Below are 21,281 nucleotides of genomic sequence, written 5' to 3'. Positions count from 1 at the left end.
ACGGCGGAGCCTCGCCGCTGGCCCGCGTGCTGCAGACGGCCGCCTGCGCGCCCCAGGCCGCGCCGCAGCTCACGGTGCAGACGCTGCTCAACCACGGCTCCCCCACCGTGTGGCCCGACGCCTTTCCCAAGGTAAGGCGAGCCCCAGCTGGGCTGGCATGCGCCACGGATAGCCATCCGTGGCCGATGGCGGAAGAGCATCCCCAGGGAGCTTTGCCACGCAGAGGCTGGACTTGGGAGCTGGCTTTGCATGCAGCGCTTTCAAACTTTGACGGGCCCAGGCCCCCCGGGGCGATTCTGGGATGGAGGCTCTGCGTTTCTAACAAGCTCCCAAGTGAGGCCGAGGCTGCTGATCTTAGAACCCCACTTTTTGAGAATCAAAGGCCTAGAAACTTCCTAGGGGTCAGAGTCACAAGGAAATTAAGAGGTTGGGCTGTAAGTAGCATATCAGAACATACCCTTTCAAAGGAGTAACGTGGGGACCTCTGGCGTTTATTTCAATGACGTTATCACGACTCAAAACACGTTGGCGGTTCGTCTTCTGGTGTTATTTTCAGAAAGATGAAAAAATAGTCTCTGTTTGCATCTGGTGTTTGATCTAAAACGAAATTACCCAGCCTCGTCCTCTGCCTTGTTAATGATAGCACTTAACACCCTCGCAGATTCCTCTCCTTTAGTCTCGTAGCACTGATGTGAAATTCTCCGTAGGGATGATGTTGTCCAAACATCCGTCTACCTGAGTTTCCATACGTGAAGTGCCTCCTTCTGGGTCACAGCTGTGTTGAGACCTCAACTCCATTTCCCAGGTTCTTACCTTTGTAAACTTGACATCCGATCCACCTGTCAGATCTGCCCTGAAATAATAATGATGAAGAATAAAGATTTCTCATCAGAGAAAATACCCAAAAGGCAGGGAGTGTTTCCAAAAGAAGTTTCCAAAATGTTGTTTGGAGTAGGAAATTGCCCTTCCCAAAGACTTCATTGAAGGAAATCACTTCATTGGATGTAAAATTTTTGTGTATTTGACATAAAATTGATCTCATTACCCAAGACGCAAAGTCATAGGCAAATGACATTTTTTGGTCTGGCATGTTTTTAATAGATATCAGGAAGGTTGTTACCCAAAAGAACAGTATCTGAAACTGTGCAGTTCACATATTTCTGCCAATGCTAACTCTGCATTACAGATGCATTCAGGGTAGAGAGTATGTCTACAAAAGGAAAGGTAAAAAGTGGGAAATCCACTGAGACCAACATGATGTCCCTTTATGTGACCAATATGATGGCCCTTTTCTGTCACTATCTCCCTAAGGTGCTCCTCCAAAGCATTTCAACATGGTAGACTCTTAAAGGGAGGAAACGCCAGCATGCCCTTTGTGTTCATAATCTTTGTGTTCATAATTTAGCCCTTAACCTTTCCCATTACTAGCAGGCGTAGTTCATCAATCTGTGTTACAGAAGCAAAACTCACCGCTGCCCTGCCAATCACATTGCATCTGCATTAAACCATGACGTGCACTTCAACACTCCTTGTATGACACTGCATACAGAATGAAAGGAGAAACCTTACAGGATGAGCCTCAAGTGGAAAATACATGCAGCCATTTTTAAAGAAAAAATTAGGAGTCAATATGTGCCAGTAGCAACCAGGAATAATCCTTCATTAGCCTTGATGTCATTTTAATGCACATGATCTTTGCCCAGGTTTTCAAGTTTTGAGGGCAGACTCACAGCCATCCCCTCTGGAGACCTCTAGTGCCTGAACTCTGTCTCCAAGCTACAGGAAATACCCTGCCTTGACCTAGAGATGAAGGACAAAGCCTCTGGCCCATCTTCAAGACTCTGTTCTGGATCCCCAAAACTATGTCAGCCACACATGACTGGTATATAGTCCGTGGTCCAGCTACCTCTGCCCGGGCAGGCTGGGATGAGTCCAGGTTTACTAGGCAGTGAGAGGTGCTTGGCCCCTGGTCTAACAATATCTATCCAGTCAATTCCACCCCAAAGTGGGAAGATTTGGATTTTTATTTTGAGAAATCTTCAATATCTTGAAGTTTCACCCAAGCGTTGCCCACTACTGCCTACCCTGTGCTCAGGTGGTGCAGACAATGCAGCCCTTTGATCAGTGATGTTGAATGAATGCAAAAGGTTCCAGCAACTATAGGGTATGCAGCCGCCTTTAATCTCTGGACAATCCTCACACTTCCAGGGGGTGCCCCCACACCTGGCCAGGAGCAGCTGGTGGATGGGGACACATGTACCACACTGAGAATCCTCCAAGCAAAGGTAGAAGTGCCTGTGACATTCTAACCTTGCCCCAGGACAACCAGACAATATGCTGTGATCTGGAGGCGGCATCTTCCTCCCCCAGGCTCCCCAAGAGTGTCCCACTGGGGAAGGGGTCTAATCACGCACAACATCAAAGGGACAGGCCCAAGAGGGCTCGGCAGCCTTGGCTAGTGCCCACAAACACTCACGCAGGCCACAAAGACGCTCATCAGAGAAGACTCAGGCGCCACGGCGAGGCAAGCACAGGGCCACTGGGAATGTCACAGAGCATGCCGCCAGTGGGCAGCAGCCGTACTTTAAATAGATGTAAAGAGACACCCATGGAGCTCAGAATGACTGAGGCACAAAGCTTCACAGCGAGCTTGGGACATAAATCACCATTCCCCCACACCAAGACAAGGACCCACCTCCTCGGCAGCAGGCGGACACAAGGATCTACCCGAGCCTGGCTCAGTGCTCCGTGGAGAATCAAAGGGTATCCAGGCTTCCAGGCCTCTCTTCCCCTCTGAGCTGCAGTTCACACCAGAAGCAGGCACAGGTGGCCAGCTGCAGCACCATGTGGGCTCTGCAAGGTGTCACACCAGGTTAGGGTCAGGCCTGGCCAATGCCGGCAGGAGGCAGAGATGGGCCTGAAAGTGTTGGCACCTGCCATAGGCCCACCGTGTGGACTGGATGCTTGATCTGGATAAAGGAAAAGGCTCGAGTTTCTCTCCTGCTCCTTCCTACCTGGAAGGCGCGTTCAGAAGCCAGTAATGAAGCCCAGCTTCCCCTTCTCCCTGGCACCTCCCACCTCTTTGAAGAGCACATTTTTGGTTCAATCTCAGAACACGATTTTGGAGCCACAAAGGGAGGGGTGCCCTTAAGTCCAGCCCCCTCCAAAACTGACATGGTAGACCCATAGTCGCGGAGCTGTGGGGTGGAACACCAGAACCCTACCAAGTCCCTTCACCTAGAATCACTGCCCTCCCCTGCCTCCTCCCCCTCCCTGGTTCTCAGTTGGCAGCCACCTGGAATCAGTGCTTGGATTAAGTGGCCAGTCTCATTTGTTCCCCAGTATCACCCAGCCACCTCCACAGAACTTGTCATTTGCGTTCACCATGTGTGTGACCAAGCATTCTAGCCCCTCCAGCCCTGACCCCTATGTTGTACTGCTTCCCAAAGCCACTTCTGTGACCCGTGGAGCAGAGGTCACCCTGAGCAGCAGAAATGCACCTGCAGAGGGTCGTAAACAGTTCCTCCTGGGACATGACCAGGAGTCAGGGAAGTGCAGGACAACGCCACGGTGAAGGTTCCCCAGGCCGCAAAGTACCCACTTCGCCTCCCGAGGGCATCCTTTGCACACTGAGTTATGCATTCAGTAGGCATGTCTTGAGAACTTCTGGGCTGGAATTAGAGAGACCACATGTGTTCCCGGCCCTCATGGAGTTGCCTGTCTTGTGAGCTGAACAACCACACGTGCCAATGCGAAATTGCTGTGGTGACAGTTGCCACAAAGCCAAGAGCAGATGGGGGCTGGTCTGGTGGGGGATCAGAGGCTACACCGAGCACATGATGAGTACTCCCAGAGGAGCCTGGAGACCCAGCTATGTGAGGCCTCGGGAAGGGACTTGTTCCAGACGGAAGGAACAGCAGGGACCGAGAACTGAGACTGGACAGCCAGGCGGAGGCCTTGCCGTACAGTGTGGGATTCTGCAGTAGTGCACACCTGTGAGCCCAGCCCCAAGAGAGGCTGGGGATTGCAAGTTTGACGCCAGCCTCAACAATTCAGCAGGACCCTGCCCCAAAATAAAAACAAAAAGGGCGGATGATGTAGCCCAGTGGTAGAGCATCGCTGGGTTCAATCCAAGTACCAAAAGCAAAAGTCAAAAACTGTGGGAATCTACTCCATCGTTTTTAAGCGGAGGAAGTGCCATAATCCAACTCATGTTTTAAAATGATTTCTCTGCAGTCCTGTAGAGAACATGCTGGAGTAGAAGGCAGAGGGAAACCACTGGCCATTGTGGAAATCCAGTTGAGGGGTGCACTTGGCTTGAACAACACGGGGTGGAGGTTGGTGCGGGTAATGACAGATTCTAGAAATATCTGGAAAGCCCTGGTCTTGCCTCACCTGGATGTTGACAATGCCAAAATAGGGGCCTTAAATGTTGACGTTTTCTTCTTGACCTAGTTACAGAATCAGATAAAGTGACTTCACCTATTTACCCCAGTTTCACAGGATTTTAGGGGAGAACCTGGGATAGCAGTAGTCAAAACCCAGGGCCCCATTTCCTGTCTTCACAGCCGCGTGCTCGGGCTCCCGGGGAGGGACGAGCCATCATAGGAGCGCCTCTGTTTTCTTGCCCTTGTTTTATTTCTCCATCTACATATAAAGCAACGTGCCTCTGTGATTTCTCCCCTTAATTTTCTCTCTGCCGCCTCATTAGCTGGAGAGGGTCTGCGTGGACACTAATGACATCAGCATGTCAGAGTAATGTGGCAGCCGCCTCTCCACAGACAGCAAGGAGGCAGCGGAGATTTTTAAACTGTGTTGGCGTAAAAATAATGAAGGCAGCCAGCTGCCTGGCAAACAGAGGGGCACAGCGCTGAGGGGCCGGGAGGGGCGGGGAGCCCCAGAGAGGTGGAACAGCGGAGAGACAGAAAATGAATTCCCAGAGACAGGCAATAAGACTTTGTCACAGTCTGTGACCCGGGGTGGGGGAGGGGTGGTGCTCTGCCTCTGAGGGCAGGCAGCTCTTCCCAGGCGGGGGACATTCGTGTTCCATGCCGTCCCTGGGAGCCATTTAACACTGCAGAGTAGTGACAGGGCCAATTGGGGGGTCGCTGGCAGGGCGAAGTTAGCAAGGGCTAAGGAAGGCCTTGGAATTGTTTAGGACGCCATCTCCATAGGCCCAGACCTGGTCTGGGGGTGCCCCGTGTGAACCGTTCTCAGTGGCACATTTTCCCCTGACGGAGAAGGGGTGACTGAAGTCGGAGACCACCACGCACAGGGAAGGCGTGTTAGAGGGCCTTGTGCTCACCAGAAACATGGACGCCAGGCCCTGCGGGCTCCCTCTGCAGCCGCCCAGTGTCCTTCTCTACAGCCTGCTCCAGCCTGACTTGGTGACAGTCATAGATTAGGGGGTGGGGGTGGGAGGGGAGGAGCTGAGATGAAAAGTCTTATCATAGCAGCAGCTCCATCTTCTCCCGAACATCTGTGAAGACAGAGACCGGAGGAGGGAGGGAGGGAGAGACGGGATCCCTGGCACCAGTGAGGGGGGCTCTTACCTGATGTCCCTTTGTGGTGTGGCCATGAGTGTCCAGGCAGTCAGGCAGACGTTGCCTGCACTCCACTCTGCCCTACCACACTCTCCCCTGGATCTGGACCACGGCTTCGCACGTGTTGATGAACTTCCCATCTGTTCCTCACCTCAGTGCAGAAGAGTAACGAGAAAGCTAATGGACTCACAGAGGGAAAAGGGCCAAGAAAAAGAGAAACAAGACAGAATCCAAAAAACAGAGAAGAAGTCCATATCTCTCATCAGAAGATTGGAAGAAAATCTCAGGCATTGAGTGCCTCCTCCAGGGAGCGCGGGAAGTTGCCCTGCTGATCCAGAACAGGGCCAGAGGAAGCCAGCAGAACGGCCTGGCCAGGAAGGTGGAGGCTGAGGAGTGCCGCCCAGAAAGCAGGGCAGTTGTAGATTAAACGACACCAAGGGAGGCCCATTTAAAAAACCAAACCAGTGACATGAATGGGGTGCTGTGCTGTGTGCCTGTGCCCTGAGCCCTCCTGCCATGGCCCTGTTTGCTCTACATCCTGGGGGCAGGGGCGCGCCCTGGCCTGCAGGCTGGGCGCAGAGGCCCCTATTGGCTGGCTTCTGGCAGGCTCAGCCAATGCACGCCAGGGCAAATGGAGTGGAGGGGAAGAAGCCACACTTCTCCTCCTTCCTCTGCCTTAAGTAGCCCCCCAAAGCTTCTGCATCTCCTCCAAGCCCCAGCACCACTGGACGGCTCTGCCTTAATGACCCAGCCCCTGACCCCACTAGGTTCCAGCCTGACCTGGGTGCCCCATTGTCAATAGCACTAAGGGCCACAACCGTTGCTTGTCTGGCTAATCCCTGGGCTAGCTCACCTCCCTGTGCTGGCTTCCGGGCAGCTCAGGAGCCTATATAATAAATTCCATATGTTCACTTCCTTCTGACTGAAATACCTAGAGTGGTTTCTGCTGCTCGATGGGACTCTGACTGATGTAAGTCATTTCAGCCACAAGTAGAAGAAAACCCAACTCAAAGTGGATGAAGTATGGAAATGCATCTTGTGATCTCAAGTAACACCAAGTGCACACGTTGTAGCCTGTAGGAGTGGCTGCATCCGTGTCTCCATGGTGTCATCCAGGCACCGATCCTTTCCAGCTCCCTGCTCCACTGTGCCGGGAGTCAGCTCCAGCCTCCCAGGGCTCCTCTCTTGGTCAAACAGGGCTGCCAGCAGCAACTGGGCTGGGCAGCTTCCATGTTCACAGTTTCTTGATTTATAAGAAGCCCTGGAAAAGGAGGGGGCAGGAGAGGAGGACCTAGAACAAAAGTCTTGAAGTCATAACCAAAGACTCAATACAGGAAACCTGTCTGCACTGAAAAGCTTATGTTTCTAATTAGAAGTTGATTGGTTGTTCTCTGTAGATCAATGACAGGAAGCATGTCAATGTCCAGTCTAGCAAAAATGTTCCAAAAACATGGGAAATCCTTGCCACATATTCAAACAGAAAACAGGTTATTCCTAAAGAAATAAAAGTCAGGCTATATATTTTGGGAGCAGATTTTTGTCACACACACACATCGGAGAGAGCACTTGTCTGCAGGATGTATAAAGAACTCCAAAAACTTAACACCAAGAAAATAAACAACCCAATCAATAAATGGGCTAAGGAGCTGAACAGACACTTCTCAGAAGAAGAAATACAATCGATCAACAAATTTATGAAAAAACATCCAACATCTCTAGTAGTTAGAGAAATGCAAGTCAAAACTACTCTTAAGATTTCATCTCACTCCAGTCAGAATGGCAGCTATCAAGAATACAGACAACAGTAAGTGTTGGTGAGGATGCGGGGAAAAGGCACACTCATACATTGCTGGTGGGACTGCAAATTGGTGCAGCCAGTCTGGAAAGCAGTATGGAAATTCCTTAGAAAACTGGGAATGGAACCATCATTGGACCCAGCTATCCCACTCGGTCTATACCTGAAAGACCTAAAAACTACAGTAACATACTACAGGGACACAGCCACATCAGTATTTATAGCAGCACAATTCACAATTGCTAAACTGTGGAAGCAACCTAGATGCCCTTCAGTAGATGAATGGATAAAGAAACTGTGGTACATATACACAGTGGAGTATTACTCATCATTAAAAGAAAATAAAATTATGGCATTTGCAGTTAAATGGATAGAGTTAGAGAATATCATGCTAAGCAAAGTAAGCAAATCCCCCCAAAAAACAGGGGCCAAATGTTTTCTCTAATAAGTGGATGCTAATCCATATGGGGAGGGTGCATAGGATATGTGGAGGAACTTTGAATGGGGCAAAAGAGGTGGGGAGGGGGCAAAGGGGTAGGAAAGATGGTGGAATGAGATGGACATCATTACCCTAGGAACATGTATGACTGCACGAAGGTGTGACCCTACTTCACGAACAACCAGAGAAGTGAAAAATTCTGCTCCATCTGTGTGCAGAGCTTTTTACTGTGATATATAACTGATTAAATTAATAAATAATTAACAAAAAAATAAATTCCAGATTTATTTTACCCCCAAAATAAATAAATAAAAATGGTTAAAGATGCCCCCCCCCAAAAGAAAAACAAAAAAAATAGATTCCTCTGCTGCATTGTTAGCATGAAACAGTGAAATGTCATCTACAGATTTTTTTCTTTTTTTGGTACCAGGAATTGAACCCAGGGGCACTCGACTGCTGAGTCACATCTCCATTCCCTTTTATATTTTATTTAGAGACAGGGTCTTGCTAAATTGCTTAGGGCCTTGCTATTTGCTGAGTCTGGCTTTGAACTCACAATCCTCCTGCCTCAGCTTCCCAAGCTGCTGGGATCATCTATGTATTTTTAAGGGAAAATTTGGATACTATAATTTTTAGGCTCAGCCAAATAGCTTTCATTTTATGTCAAAAGGAAGACACTTAGACTGGGTATGGTGGCTTAAGACAGAGCTCCATCTCCACAGATCTAGTGGAGGAGAAAGCATAGGGCTCTGATCATAAATGTGAGGAGTACATAATTAACCTTGAACCAAACTGAATCAGCTTCTTCTACCACCCTGAGAAGATGTTCCTACGAATAGTGCAGTACACCAGAAAATAAAAGTAAAATGTTGTCAACTTATTTTAAATAATATAATCTTTGAAACTTTTATAGCACACTGTCAGGTGACCACCACGTCAATAGTTATTCAGGCAGGTGCTCATGGTCCCAGCTACTCCAGAGGCTGAGGCTGAGGCATGAAGATCACTGAGCCCAGGCTTCGAGACCAGCCAGGGCAACAAAGTGAGCCTTGTCTCAAAAAAAAAAAAAGTTATTTAATTGCAGACTATTTAAGGAAGACAGTGGAAGTACTGTGCTTTAACATTTATTGCTATGAGCCACCTATGTTGAAAAGGAAATTGATGCCACTTTAAAGTAGGTTTAAAGTTGCTGACTTCAGGGGGCTGGGGCTGTAGGTCAGTGGTAGAGCACTTGCCTGGCTTGGGTGAGGCACTGGGTTCAATCCTCAGCACCACATAAAAGTAAATAAATAAAATGGTTATTTTTTTTAAAGTTTTTTTAAAGTTGCGAACTTCATTTAGCATTATATTCTCCAACTCCATCCATTTGCCAGCAGATGCCATGATTTTATTCTCTTTTATTGCTATTATATATGACTCAGGGGAAAAAAATACCACTAAATCAAATGAGCCATCAATCCAAGGAGTAGAACATACCAAGCAGAGGGGAGAAAGGAAATAATCATGAAAAGGGCTCAAATTAATGGGTTAGTGAATTTTAAAGGAGACTTGCTTAACAAAAGCCAATTGATTAGGGGGGTGTGTGTGTCTGTGTGTGTGTGTGTGTGTGTGTGTGCGCGCGCGCATGTAGTGTGCTGGGGATCAAACCCAGAATGGCCCAGCAAGCAAGAGGCCCTGGGCTACGGTACTAGCACCACTAAATGTTTTTAAAACTCTGTCATGTTGTCTTAATCCCAATAACTGTATACTTTTAAAAATCTTCCCAAGTATTAAAAAGATTTAATTTTCTTCAGATAGTTGTACTAAGTTAACATAAAGTGAAATTCAAACCCAATTTTCAAAAATGCTAAAAAAGAAAACACTACAAAGCAGCTGGGCACTGTGGCTCATGCCAATAATCTAGCAGATCTGGAGGCTGAGGCAGAAGGATCACAAGTTAGAGGTCAACCTCAGTAACTAAGCAACACCCTAAGCAACTTAGTGAGAATCTGTCTTAAAATATTTTAAAAAGAGCTAGGGATGTAGCTCAGTGGTAAAGCACCTCTGGGTTCCATCCTGAATATAAAAAAATAAATAAATAAAAACCTTATCAAAGTAAATCTAGCATTATATTATATACATTATATATATATATATATATATATATATATATATATATGGCATATAAAATACCCACAACGTATAGCAATTGGAGAGAAGAATAGCCAATTAGGGTTGGTTTTATAAAGGCAGAAATGAGACAACATTGGAAAATCCTGTTCTATAAACTTGGTAATATAACAGATAAAATTAAATTAAATCTCAAATTTTGTAACAATTTAGCAATAGAAAGGTATTTTCTGAAATCAGAGCAGGATATTTATATGAAACTTATATCCAAGATTATGTTTATGGTGAAACATTAAAGAAAATCCTATGAATTCCTATTAAAACTAGGAACAGAATGATTACACAGTCTTTATCAATGCTGTTATTTGGCATTGAACTTAAAAGTGCTAGCCAATGTAATAAGACAAGGAAAACAAATAGGAAATATTAATATTAAAGAAGAAAAACACTGTATATTGTCTACCTGGAAAAACAACCTAAAGTAAAGTATACTTCCAAGTCAGAGAAATAAAATGAACAGACCAATAGAAAAATGAGCAAAAGATGTAATTTAGCAAGTCATAAAAGAAGAAAGATAAGTAATTAATCAAACCAAAAGTCAATATTCCATGTTGCATCTATCAAATTTAATCAATTATTGAGATGCTTTGGGTAGGGGGAGAGATGCACTCTTATATTTGTTTCTTCAAAAACTGCACCAAATTGGGGTTGTGGCTCAGTGGTAGAGCACTTAACTAGCATGTGTGAGGCACTGGGTTCAATTCTCAGCACCACATATAAATAAATGAATAAAATAAAGGTCCAGCAACATCTAAAAATATATATATATTTTTAAAAACTGCACCAATTTATGTTCTTATATTTCACAGTATGTTTTAAAAGCCTTAAAATGTACATACCTTTAATCCTGCAATTCCATTTCTAGAATGTAACTTTCTCAGTGTATTTAAATAAGTTTTGGGGCTGTGGTTGTGGCTCAGCGGTAGAGTGCTCACCTAGCATGCACAAGGCACTGGGTTCGATCCTCAGCACCACATAAAGGATTGTGTCCACCTAAAATGTAAAAGTAAAATATTTTTTTTAAAAATTTTTAAAAATAAATAATTAAATAAGTTTCATCAGAGGAAAAGAGGGATTGAATTATGTCCAAGGATATTGTTTTATCCAAAAATATTGAGGCAACTTAACATAGTTAATTCAATGAATATATTCTGATGTATTCAAGAATAAAATATATGGGCACAAAAATGATCCTGAAATGCTCATTTATAATTTTTGAATTATTCACAATCTATTTTAAGCGGAAAAAACTCAAGTTTCAAAATAATATGCAAAGCAGTTAGCATTTTTGTTATGCAGATGAGCCTTAGTTAATAATGGGATTATGTACCAACGGAGTCATTGTAAGTTAAAAACATCAGCCAGAGGAGACACATGGAATGCACCTGACCTACTGAATTGCGGAGCTCAACAACACAGAACAATGCAGAGCCCTGGTTCTTACCTCTGGTGAGCAGGGACTGATGGGCAGTGTGGGAGCCCAGCCCCATCTAGCATCACAGGGAAGAGAAGAGGGTACCACATGTCACAAGTCCAGGGGAACATCCACATTCAAAATCCAGTTTCTTGGGGCTGGGATTGTGGCTCAGCCGTGGAGCACTCGCCTAGCATGTGCAAGACCCCGGGTTCAATCCTCAGCACCACCTAAAAATAAATAAGATGAAGGTATTGTGTCCAACTACAACTGAAAAATAAATATTTTTTAAAAATACAGTTTCTTCTGAATGCATGTTAATTACACTCCACTGTAGAATCAAAGAGTTGTTTAAGCAGAACCACTGTAGGTTGGAACTTTGTGTGTGTGTGTGTGTGTGTGTGTAAATGTGTTGTCTAAATGGCATAAAATGTTAGCATACACAAAGTGTTGATAGTGGTTATCTCTGAACAAAGAACTATGATTCTTTTTTAAATTTTGACTCTCTGTATTTTGAAGGATCTTAGATCCAAAACAGTGAAGGAGCAAGGTGAGTTGTAAGAGCAACAACTGTAATGAGGGATTCAAATGCACCCTTCTGTTTGAGGCCATGCTCAGAGGCCCAGGGTCAGGGTGCAGGCCAGGCTGGCCACTGGCTCCGGTCATGGTCTCCACGGGTGCTTGTTCTGGGAAGACTCCCAGGACTTCAGCCTGTTCAACCAAGTCTTGGAAGAGTGAGCTTGTCACCAAAGCTGACCCTCAAAAAGAATGCTATGAGGTTGCCCTGCCCTTCTCCAAAATCTAATCTCAATTCTGTTAAACTGAAAAATCTAGCTACTATTTGCAGAGGACAGAGGAAGAGCAGCAGGTTTCAAAACTCCACAGGGTTACAATCAGCAAAATCCCACAAAGAAAAACTACAGGATCAAGAATCTGGTTTCTCCAACAAATAAATACCATGAAACAAATGAGAGGGAAAAAAAAATAAAATAAAATAAACCAAACAAATTAGTAGAGTGTGGTGTCACATACCTGTAATCCAAGCAATTCAGGAGGCTGAGGCAGAAGGATGGCAAGTTCAAGGCCAGCCTGGACAACTTGATGAGTCCTGGTCTAAAAAAAAAAAAAAGAAAAAAAAATACGAAAAAGGACTAAGAACGTAACTCAGTGGCAAAGGAGAAATTATTTTGTTAATGGCATTATATTCATTTACCCAGTACCAGAAGGGAAATTATTTTGTTAATATAATGGCATTTAAGAGAAATTTGTAAATTGTAATGCTAACTAAATATTAGATGATATTAAGAAACAATTGTTAAAAAGAACAAATAAAAAAATAAATTAAAAGAAAGAAACAATTGTTAATTTCTCAGGTGCTATCATGTTTTTTTTAAAAGGTCCGTTAAGGGAAACACTGAAATGATTACAGGTGAAATGATAAGGACATGTGGGGTTTTGCTTCAAAACAATATTAGGTGAGTGCTGAGGACGAAGCTGTGGCAGAGCTTGTGCAGGGCCCTGAGTTCCATCCCCAGCCTCACAGAAATAAATAAATAAATAAGAAGACAATATGAGGGGAAATGGATGCAGCAGGATCGACGTTGATTCAATGCTGAGTGCACAGGGCTTTATCTTTCTATTTGATCTATTTTGTGTGGTTCAAATTTCTCCATGATAAAAAATTTATTTTTCAAAAGCAAAATTTTATTTTTCCCATCTTTACAGTGAAGCTGATATGCTTGATCTATAAATTTGCAAGTAAGAAAACAGGAATCTTTGCCAGTGGGCATTGTGAAAAAAAAATGTAAAGGCCAAGCTAAGAGGACATCCAGCAGCCCCAGAAGTGGGCCCTTGTCACCCTCCTGATTCAAGGAGGCGGAGGCTGGGAACGCCCTCCTGGGGCCAGGTTTCTGGTGCAACTCTGGTTTGCTCGCCCTCAGGCCCTCAGCGTCATCTCCTGGAACTTGGTGGCTTGAGTCCTGGTGCCCAGAGTTTTCAAAGCAGCCATCCTGAGGGGAGGGGGCACTCAGAGCCTGCCTGTGCCTGTCCTGGTTCAGTCCTGGGCCCAGCAGCCTCCTGCTGGGCTGTGTTGTGGCTCTTCTCCAACTTGAGACCCCAGTCCCACAGCCAGGGAGAGGCGGGCGTGCACCCGACATATCTGCATGCCTCCCACCCTTCTGCAGGTGAACCCCAAGCCAGTCGCCCTACAGTGCATCTCCCCCCTTCCCACCAGGTGCTGAGGACCTGCGCGCCAGCCCCGGGCGTGATCGAGGTTCTTTTCAACTCCTACGCTCAGCTGCACGTGTCCGAGTCCTGGAAGGAGATGATTCCTGAGGAAGTGTATCAGGTGAGGAGATGCTTCTTTCTCCCACTCGGGTACAAGATTTTGCTGTCTGCGCATCTGTGCGGAGTTTTTCATGGATCCAGGAAGTGTGAACCATTGAGTTGGTGCGGCTCAGCGGTAGAGCACTTGCCTAGCACATCAGGCCCTGGCTACCATCCCCAGCACCCAAAAAAAAAAAAAAAAAAGGTTAAGAGGTAAGGAGGAGAGGGGACACTGGGGCACATTTACATGTTTCTGTTTTCTTCCGGCGACTGAGTAACCACATACCCAAGAGCCAGTTATTGTACAGTCACCTTCCCTGTACATGGGTTCTGCATCCAGATTTTGGATTCAGGGATCAAAAATCTTAAGGGACAAACTACACTGAGCATGTGCAGGCTTTGTTTGGCTTCTGGCCCTTCTTTCCTGAACAATACAGTGTGACATCTGTGGGGGGCATCCTAAGTCACCTAGAGGTGATTGAAAGTCCATGGGAGGATGTGCCTGAGTTACCTGCAAACACTGTGTCATTTTACAGAAGGGACTTGAGCACTTGCAGATTTGGGTACCCTCAGGGGTCCTGGAACCTGTCCCCCACAGATACAGCAGAGGATGGTGAGGGTGCTGTGGCTGCAGGGAGCACACAACAGCCCACACTGGCTTGGAGGCTGCTGGAGCTTAGGGAAGCAACATCAGGGAAGGGATTTGAAGCCGCCTGAGTGTGCAGGTCCTGGCTCCTTCTCTGGACATGCCAGTCTGGACCTGAGTGTGGGCTTCCTCTTCTGATGGCTCAAGGTGTAACTCACGTCACATGTGGTGGCACATGCCTGCAATCCCATTGACTCAGGAGGCTGAGGCAGGAGGATTGCAAGTTTAAGACCAGCCTGGGCAACTTACCAAGATTCTACCTCCAAACAGAAAGGCCAGAGGTTGGAGATGTAGCACAGTGGTAGAAGGCCCCTGGGTTCAATCCCAGAACCAAAAAAGGAGCAACCCGCACAGCAAAGGGGGTCACATCCACACACAGCATGGTGCACGGGTGACTGTCAATTGCACAAAGAGGAAGAATGTTTCTTCCTGGATAATCCTCTCCCGGTTCACTGGCTGCATCAAGTGCATGTTAATGAATGCCAGGGATCACCATGCGCCCATGGCTTGGCCTGGGCTCTGGAGCCCATCACTGGCCAAAGGGAAGGCTTGTCAGGACTGGTTTGACAGGAGGCCACCCTTGGAGCTGCAGGGCTGCTGTCAGAGAGGACAGGGCAGGAAGGGATTGGAGTGCACAGCCCAAGTCCCTCGAGACCACGCCTCCCTGACTGGGTGGGAACTACATTGTAGAAGCACAGCGAGGACAGCCCTCCTCCCTGCACTAAGCCGGGGAGCCACAGAGGGACGACTTTCTATGGTGGCCTGGTGGGGGAGGAATGTGGGTGGGTTCCGTGCGCCCACTTACACTCCCTGCGCCTTCCTTTCCAGATGCACGAGCCTTTCTACCAGTCTTTCTTCGCCTTGGCCCACACCCCGCGCTGCCTGCAGCATCTTTGCCGCTGTGCCATTCGCAGATGGTCTGGAAAAAACTGCTTTCACCTCATACCCCTGCTGCCCTTGCCCAAGTCCCTGCAAGATTACCTACTTTTGGAGCCAGAGGGTGTTTTGCACTGAAAGAGCTTGGCAACCAAGGCTGCTGGTCCTCATCTTGGCCCTTCAGGGAGGCCCTGTGGGGAAGAGCGCCTGCTGAGGAGGGGCACATCTGCATGGGCCTCCCGTGCCCCTCACTCCCATGTGACCAGCCGAAGCACAAAGCTGCCAAGCCTCGGGTTTGCCTCAACATGGAATTGATAATGAACATCCTTCCTGCATCTCAGGATTGCTTGTGAGGCTCACAGGACAGCGTGACTGTTGCTGCACTTGCTGTTGCAAAGTACCTTTCAACAAAAGCTGAACTAAAAGGCATATGTCTTTTTCTAAGATCTGTCCCTGACCCCTAATGAACTGGCAGCATGCCTACTGCCCCATAGCCTGTGGACCCTCAGCCTCATAGGGAAGGCCTCCTACCCCTTCCTGGAGCCTGGCCACTGGGAGTGGGTCTGTGCCCAGAACATGCCAGGCCCACCTGCTGAGAGCACTCTTGCTTCCATGACAGGGCACCTCCCTGGAGCCTGTCACTGCTAGCAAGCACACAGCAATCTGGCACTTTCCCAGGAGAACCTTAAAGGGGTGTCGAGTCAGACTTTGGGTCCCATAGGAGTCTTTTGTCTGACACCCTCATTCCACCCCAACAGACCCCTGTGGGAAGTAGCCTGGAATGCACAGGTCCACAGGTGTTGCCCCAGCTCAGCCGAGCCCACACAGCAAGAGAGAGGGGCTCATTATCTAGGAACGTGTTGACCTTGTCTTCTGTCTGCTCTTTTCCTATGCTGTGACATCTGGGGCCTTGCTGACATGAGGGACAGCCCTTCCCACTAGCTAGTCCCTAGAGACAGCTGGCCACAGAGCATCTTTTCACATGCATGCCAACCTGGCCAGAGCACACAGCCACCTTCTTTATCTGACTCTCACTAAGGGCCACTGTCCATCTGTCCTGATCACTCCAGGACCACGAACTAGACAATGAGGGACAGCTCCTATGCCCGAGAGCCACTGAAGCCTTCACACTAACCAGACCTAAGCCTGTTCCTCCCCCAGCTCCTGGCCAATGCTCATGCTTCCCTGCATGGCCCTGTGGCACGGTGAGCCTTCTTCTCTCGGGAACTATGAGAGATAAGCAGCTCAGTGATAGATACTCATCTCTCGATGTATTGCCTTACTTGACCTCAAGTTTTCTACCAATACACTTGTGTGTGTGTGTGTGTGTGTGCGCGCGCACGCGCTGAGGATGGAACCCAGGGCTTCCCTCATGCTGGGCAGGCACTCTGCCACTGAGCTACAGCCCCAGCCCAACACACTATATTTCAAAGCAAGAACTCTTTATGGTCATGGTATGAGGATAAGCAGTGGCCCCTTTGCTTTCCAATTAAAGCCAGAGCAAGACCCCTGAGGCCAGGGCACACACTCCTACTGTCACTGTCTGGAAGCAAGTTCAGGCCCCAGGACGCAGCTATAGCTTAAGATGGGATGCTGTGTGCACCAGGGGTGAGTAAAGCCCCCTGGCAAGAAGGGTCCATCCATGAGGAGGGCCACCATGAAGGAGAAGACAGGCTGAGCCTGGGTAGAGGGTCACATTTTAACACACTGGACTTTCCAAGGGAGTGATGAGACAGCTTGTCATCTTCCAACTCCTCCAGATGACCCATCCCCATCTCCATCCCACCCTTTGATAATGGACAATTGACCTGTCCTTCAAAGGGGATATGTAAACACTGTTTCAAGACCCCCAGAGGCCCCCAACCCAAGTAGATAACTCTCCCAGGCCCCTCCAGGTGTCATCGCTGGACCCAAAGGAGAACTTGAATGATGTCATTGCTGCAGGGAAGTGCAGGGCATGATGGATGGGCAGCCAGAAAAAGGGGTCCCCATCCTTTGGCAGGTGGAAGGAAGCAGGGCTAGAGATGGGGGTTACAAATCAGGAGGCCCTGGGCCTCCATAGCAAGGCTTCTGAACCTCACTGTACAGGTATAAGGAACCAGAGGGCAGGTGAACAGTTACAGTCAAAAGGTGATGCTAGAAAGATGGCTTTGTCCTGGAAGGCGATACAGTACACTGGACATTGCATAGCTCATGGTAACAGCCTACAGATGGATTCAGAACTGGGTTTCTCCACTGAGCAGCAGAGACAGATACTGAAGTGAAACCAGCTGCAATTTGCTCACCTGGATGGCAGCTCTCACTAGTTTAGGGACCCATGAGATGAAATGGTATAAGGCAGGTCTTCTGCAGCCCCAAGTGATCTTGCTGAAATGTATCCAGCCACAGGTGTTTTTTATACCTCCCCCAAAAAAATCTGACTAATACAATGAGCATGCAAATATTTTTTCAAGATCCTGCATTCAGCTCCTTTGAATATTCACCCAGAAGTGAGACTGTCGAATCAGATGGTAGTTCCAGTTTTAGTTTTTGAGGAAACTCCATGCTGCTTTCCATGGCTGCTACCCCATTTCACAGTCCCATCAACAATGCCCCAGGGTTCTGATTTCTCTGCATCCTCACCAGCTCTTGTTATTTTCTGGTTTGTTGTTTTGGTTTTCCTTTGACCTTTATTCATTTATCTGACTAACCCAGACTAAGCCTTCCTAGCAGTTGGCTGGGAATGGAGCCCAAGGCCAGGGGCTGGGAACATGGTGACATGGTGGCTGCCTGCCTTCTCCTGGAGCTCTTGACCAGGTGATCAGGACAACATGTCCTAGGGCTGCTATGAAATATGGGGTCTGTCCTCTCCAGCCAGCACCCTTGGTCATCATGGACCCATATGTGACAGTAACAGCCATAAGCTGGCTCTCCTGGGATGAGGGATGTCCTCTATCCCACCCCCAACTCTTCAGGAGCATGACATCACCGCTGCAAGAGAATGGCCAGGGAGGAAGCAGGCTCTGAACAGCAGTTCTCCTGGGTCCTGGTGGCTGTCCAGATGCGCTACATGCTGTCTCTGAATTATGACCATGACTGTATGGGGCAAAATGGCTTGTGCACTTGAGGCTATCTTAGTCATCAAATGAGGTACAATCATTCATAGTTTTGCAGAATGTAATTACTGCTAGCAACTTACTTTGTTAGAGCCAAATAAATAAAATAACTGACAAAAAAAAAAGTTGTTTCACTGACTAGTCTAGCTATGCTCCATGCTATATTGCTGGAAAGTTCTAGAATTACAGGACTTGCATAAGGAAGAGACTAAGAAGAAAGGGAGGGAAGAAGAGAAGTAGGGAGAAAGGAGGTAGAGAGGGGACAAATTAGCTGAAATGAACATTGAAAAAGATATTCTATTTTAAGACCAGAATTCTCCCATTTTATTTCCTTTCCAGTAAACAAAATTTACCCTGGCATTTATTTTTTATTTTAAAAAATCTAAACTTTTTTTCCTTTCTTAGATAGTCCACACTGAACATCATTTTTCTTGTTGCATATATAACATAAATTGATTCTGCGAGATCTAAATTGTTTTCTTTAATTTCACATTTAGATTTTAATGGTACATTCACCTGGTTCAAAATTGATAAGGTAATAAAAGAGTGAATGGCCCCTTTACCTGCTGCTTCTACTAAAATGAAAAAAAAAAAACAGCCAAGGCATGGTTTTCTTCCTACTTTTATCAAATATCTTTGATTATTACCTGCCATCTGAACACAAGGATCCAAAATTACCTAAGTGAGGTTCTCCACCAACACTGGTCCTAGAGAGGTGGGCTTCTCTGGTGCACCTATCCCCAGGACAGGAGCAAATGTTCACAGCTGGACCCCCAGACTCAGTGCACAGTCCTCGGGCTAGTTAGTACATGGGCTGAACACTGTGTGACATGTTAGGGTTAAAATTTCAAATGCAGCATTGGGTCTATTTTTTAGTGTATTTGTGTCAGTTTAACTTTAAGTTACTTGATATCCATCAATTCAGCAGGTTTGGTAGAAAATCAAAGCCACTGACTCCCTAGGTGTAAGGAGGATTTGCTAATCTCAGTAAGTATATAATCATCAAATTTCCAATCTCTGAAATAACCGGTTAGACCAACATGATGGGGAAGGCTGTTGAACTTTTGCAGAGAACACTTAACCCTCTACAGAAATGGTTAAAGTGCAGACTTGGAGAATGAGCTGGTCTGCTCCAGCAACTCAGCCCCCTCCTCGAAACCCTGGGCTCTGAGAAGGCCCTCGGTCACTACAATTTCAGATGCTGATTGCTTCTTACCTCTTCAGGGTAGCTCCCAGGACCAAGTGATAAACAGAGAATACTTCATCTTTTATTCCATCCCTTCAAGGATAAATTATTCCTTTAGTCCTATTTTCTATATGCCACTGGGATATTCAAAAGCCCTGGCAGTTCAACTCTGATCAATGCTGTTTTTTATTTCTCAGACTTAAGCATAGTTTGGCAGCATCAAAATACTTTTTAGACTCCAGGATTTATCTTGAAGTTGTTAACATCCTTCTATGTTAAAACAAAATCAATTTCATTAAATTGCTAAAATAACCCAGAGCCCTTGGGAAGATTTTAGAGGTGTGGAAATTCCTTGTTATAGAGTCCTGCAGGTGGCGCCATCAGCAAACGGTCTGACCCTCACCCTCCAACCTGCTCAGCCCAGAAACAAGGGAGGAAGAGAAGAAAACAAGGAAGGACTTTAGCTCCCATGATAAAGGGAGAAGAGCTCGGGAAGGCCATGGAGTCATAAAGTACCATAGAGAACTGTGCTGCTATGATAAAAAATTCAGTAATTAAAATATTGATTATGGAATTGCTTGCTTCCTTCATATTAAATATGTGCATTTTATAGGCAATGTGTTTATAAATAAATATAATTTTCAGTTGACTCTTTTATGGTGTCATAATGACAGCCCGGTCCTCGTCTGTGTGTTAAACGTGTTCTTTAACAAAATTATACATTTACTGTTGCAATGTGACTAGCTGGGTTTGCAGCCTTCGTCTGATCTTCAGGAGCAGCATTTCTGCAATCCTAACACTCTGCTTAATCACTCCAATAAAAAGAGTAGATTTCTTTGTAATGCAATTTGTAAGCAATAAACATGATTGAGAATGCAGTATTTGCTGTCGACTATGTTTAGTGCAGGATTTTAATTTGGTGTGTAATTATTCATTTGGTAGGCACTTTTTTTTTCCATTCACATTTCCTATCCATGATCTGGAGAAAGTAGGTAAGTTTGAAGAACATGGGGAAAACAGGTTTTCGTGTATTTGATGTAAGTGGTAGTTTGTTATGGAAGGAGATTTTTTTTTTATCTGCTAAAGATAGGAGGTCACATTAACGCATAATACAGACACATAAAAATGTGATTATGGTTCTAAACAGAACGCAGTAGGCTCCTAGTTAACACAATGAGATTTCTAGGAAGTGATGCATAAATTCTTCAAAAATGACACATTTCTCACGTTCTATTCCAATTAAATTACTGAGGCAGCTAACAGCGATGAGCACAAAGTACGAGGATAAAATGAGGGTTTTCTTCTTGTAACTGTATCTGTGCAAGTATATTTTTATGAGAAGCAGTTAATATTAAGCTATTATTTTTCGACTGTGCTGGAAGGGATGTCGTGAGCCTTTCCTGTCGTGCTCTCCCCAGAAGAGCCTCCTCCTTTGTCTCTTGGGTTTGCTAATGGGAGCCCTGTATGGCTTCGCTGGGTACCGCCCCCACCCTGGACCTTGGAGGGAAACAGACCAGCCCGAAAAGGGGTACCCAGTGTCAGTCCTTAGGGCCAGCCCAATTGAGGCCTGCGGCGGCGGGACTCCGGGGCCCCCAAATCTCATCAGTGGCACTGGGCTGGGGCGGGAGACGCGGGGCTGGTACCCACTCGACCAGCCGACGCGCGCGTCTCAGGCCTCGGGTCCTGAGCGCCCCGGGCCGCCCGGGGGCTTCACAGCCCAGCAGCGAGATCGCGGCTGGGGGAGGGGTCTCCCGAGGCCGGCGGAGCCCGCGGCGCGGCCTGGGGAATGCTGG

At 46.7% G+C, this 21,281-nt stretch overlaps 1 protein-coding gene across 1 annotated transcript in view; it reads left to right on the top strand.

Moving 5' to 3' along the window:
• Asb18 (ankyrin repeat and SOCS box containing 18) overlaps positions 1-18,940 on the top strand; it is a 61,445-nt gene extending 42,505 nt beyond the window's left edge. Inside the window, exons 5-7 of the mRNA XM_048807996.1 lie at positions 6-131; positions 13,594-13,707; positions 15,160-18,940. Coding sequence (XP_048663953.1) covers positions 6-131; positions 13,594-13,707; positions 15,160-15,345 — 426 coding nt within the window. The 3' untranslated portion in view covers positions 15,346-18,940. The remainder of the gene's footprint in view (positions 1-5; positions 132-13,593; positions 13,708-15,159) is intronic.
• The last annotated feature ends 2,341 nt before the right edge of the window (positions 18,941-21,281 follow it).

This window comes from Marmota marmota, unplaced genomic scaffold (assembly GCF_001458135.2).
Source record: "Marmota marmota marmota unplaced genomic scaffold, marMar, whole genome shotgun sequence".
Lineage (NCBI taxonomy): Eukaryota > Metazoa > Chordata > Mammalia > Rodentia > Sciuridae > Marmota > Marmota marmota.
The sequence above is the reverse complement of the archived record's forward strand: the minus strand, read 5'-3'. Positions and strand labels throughout refer to the sequence as shown.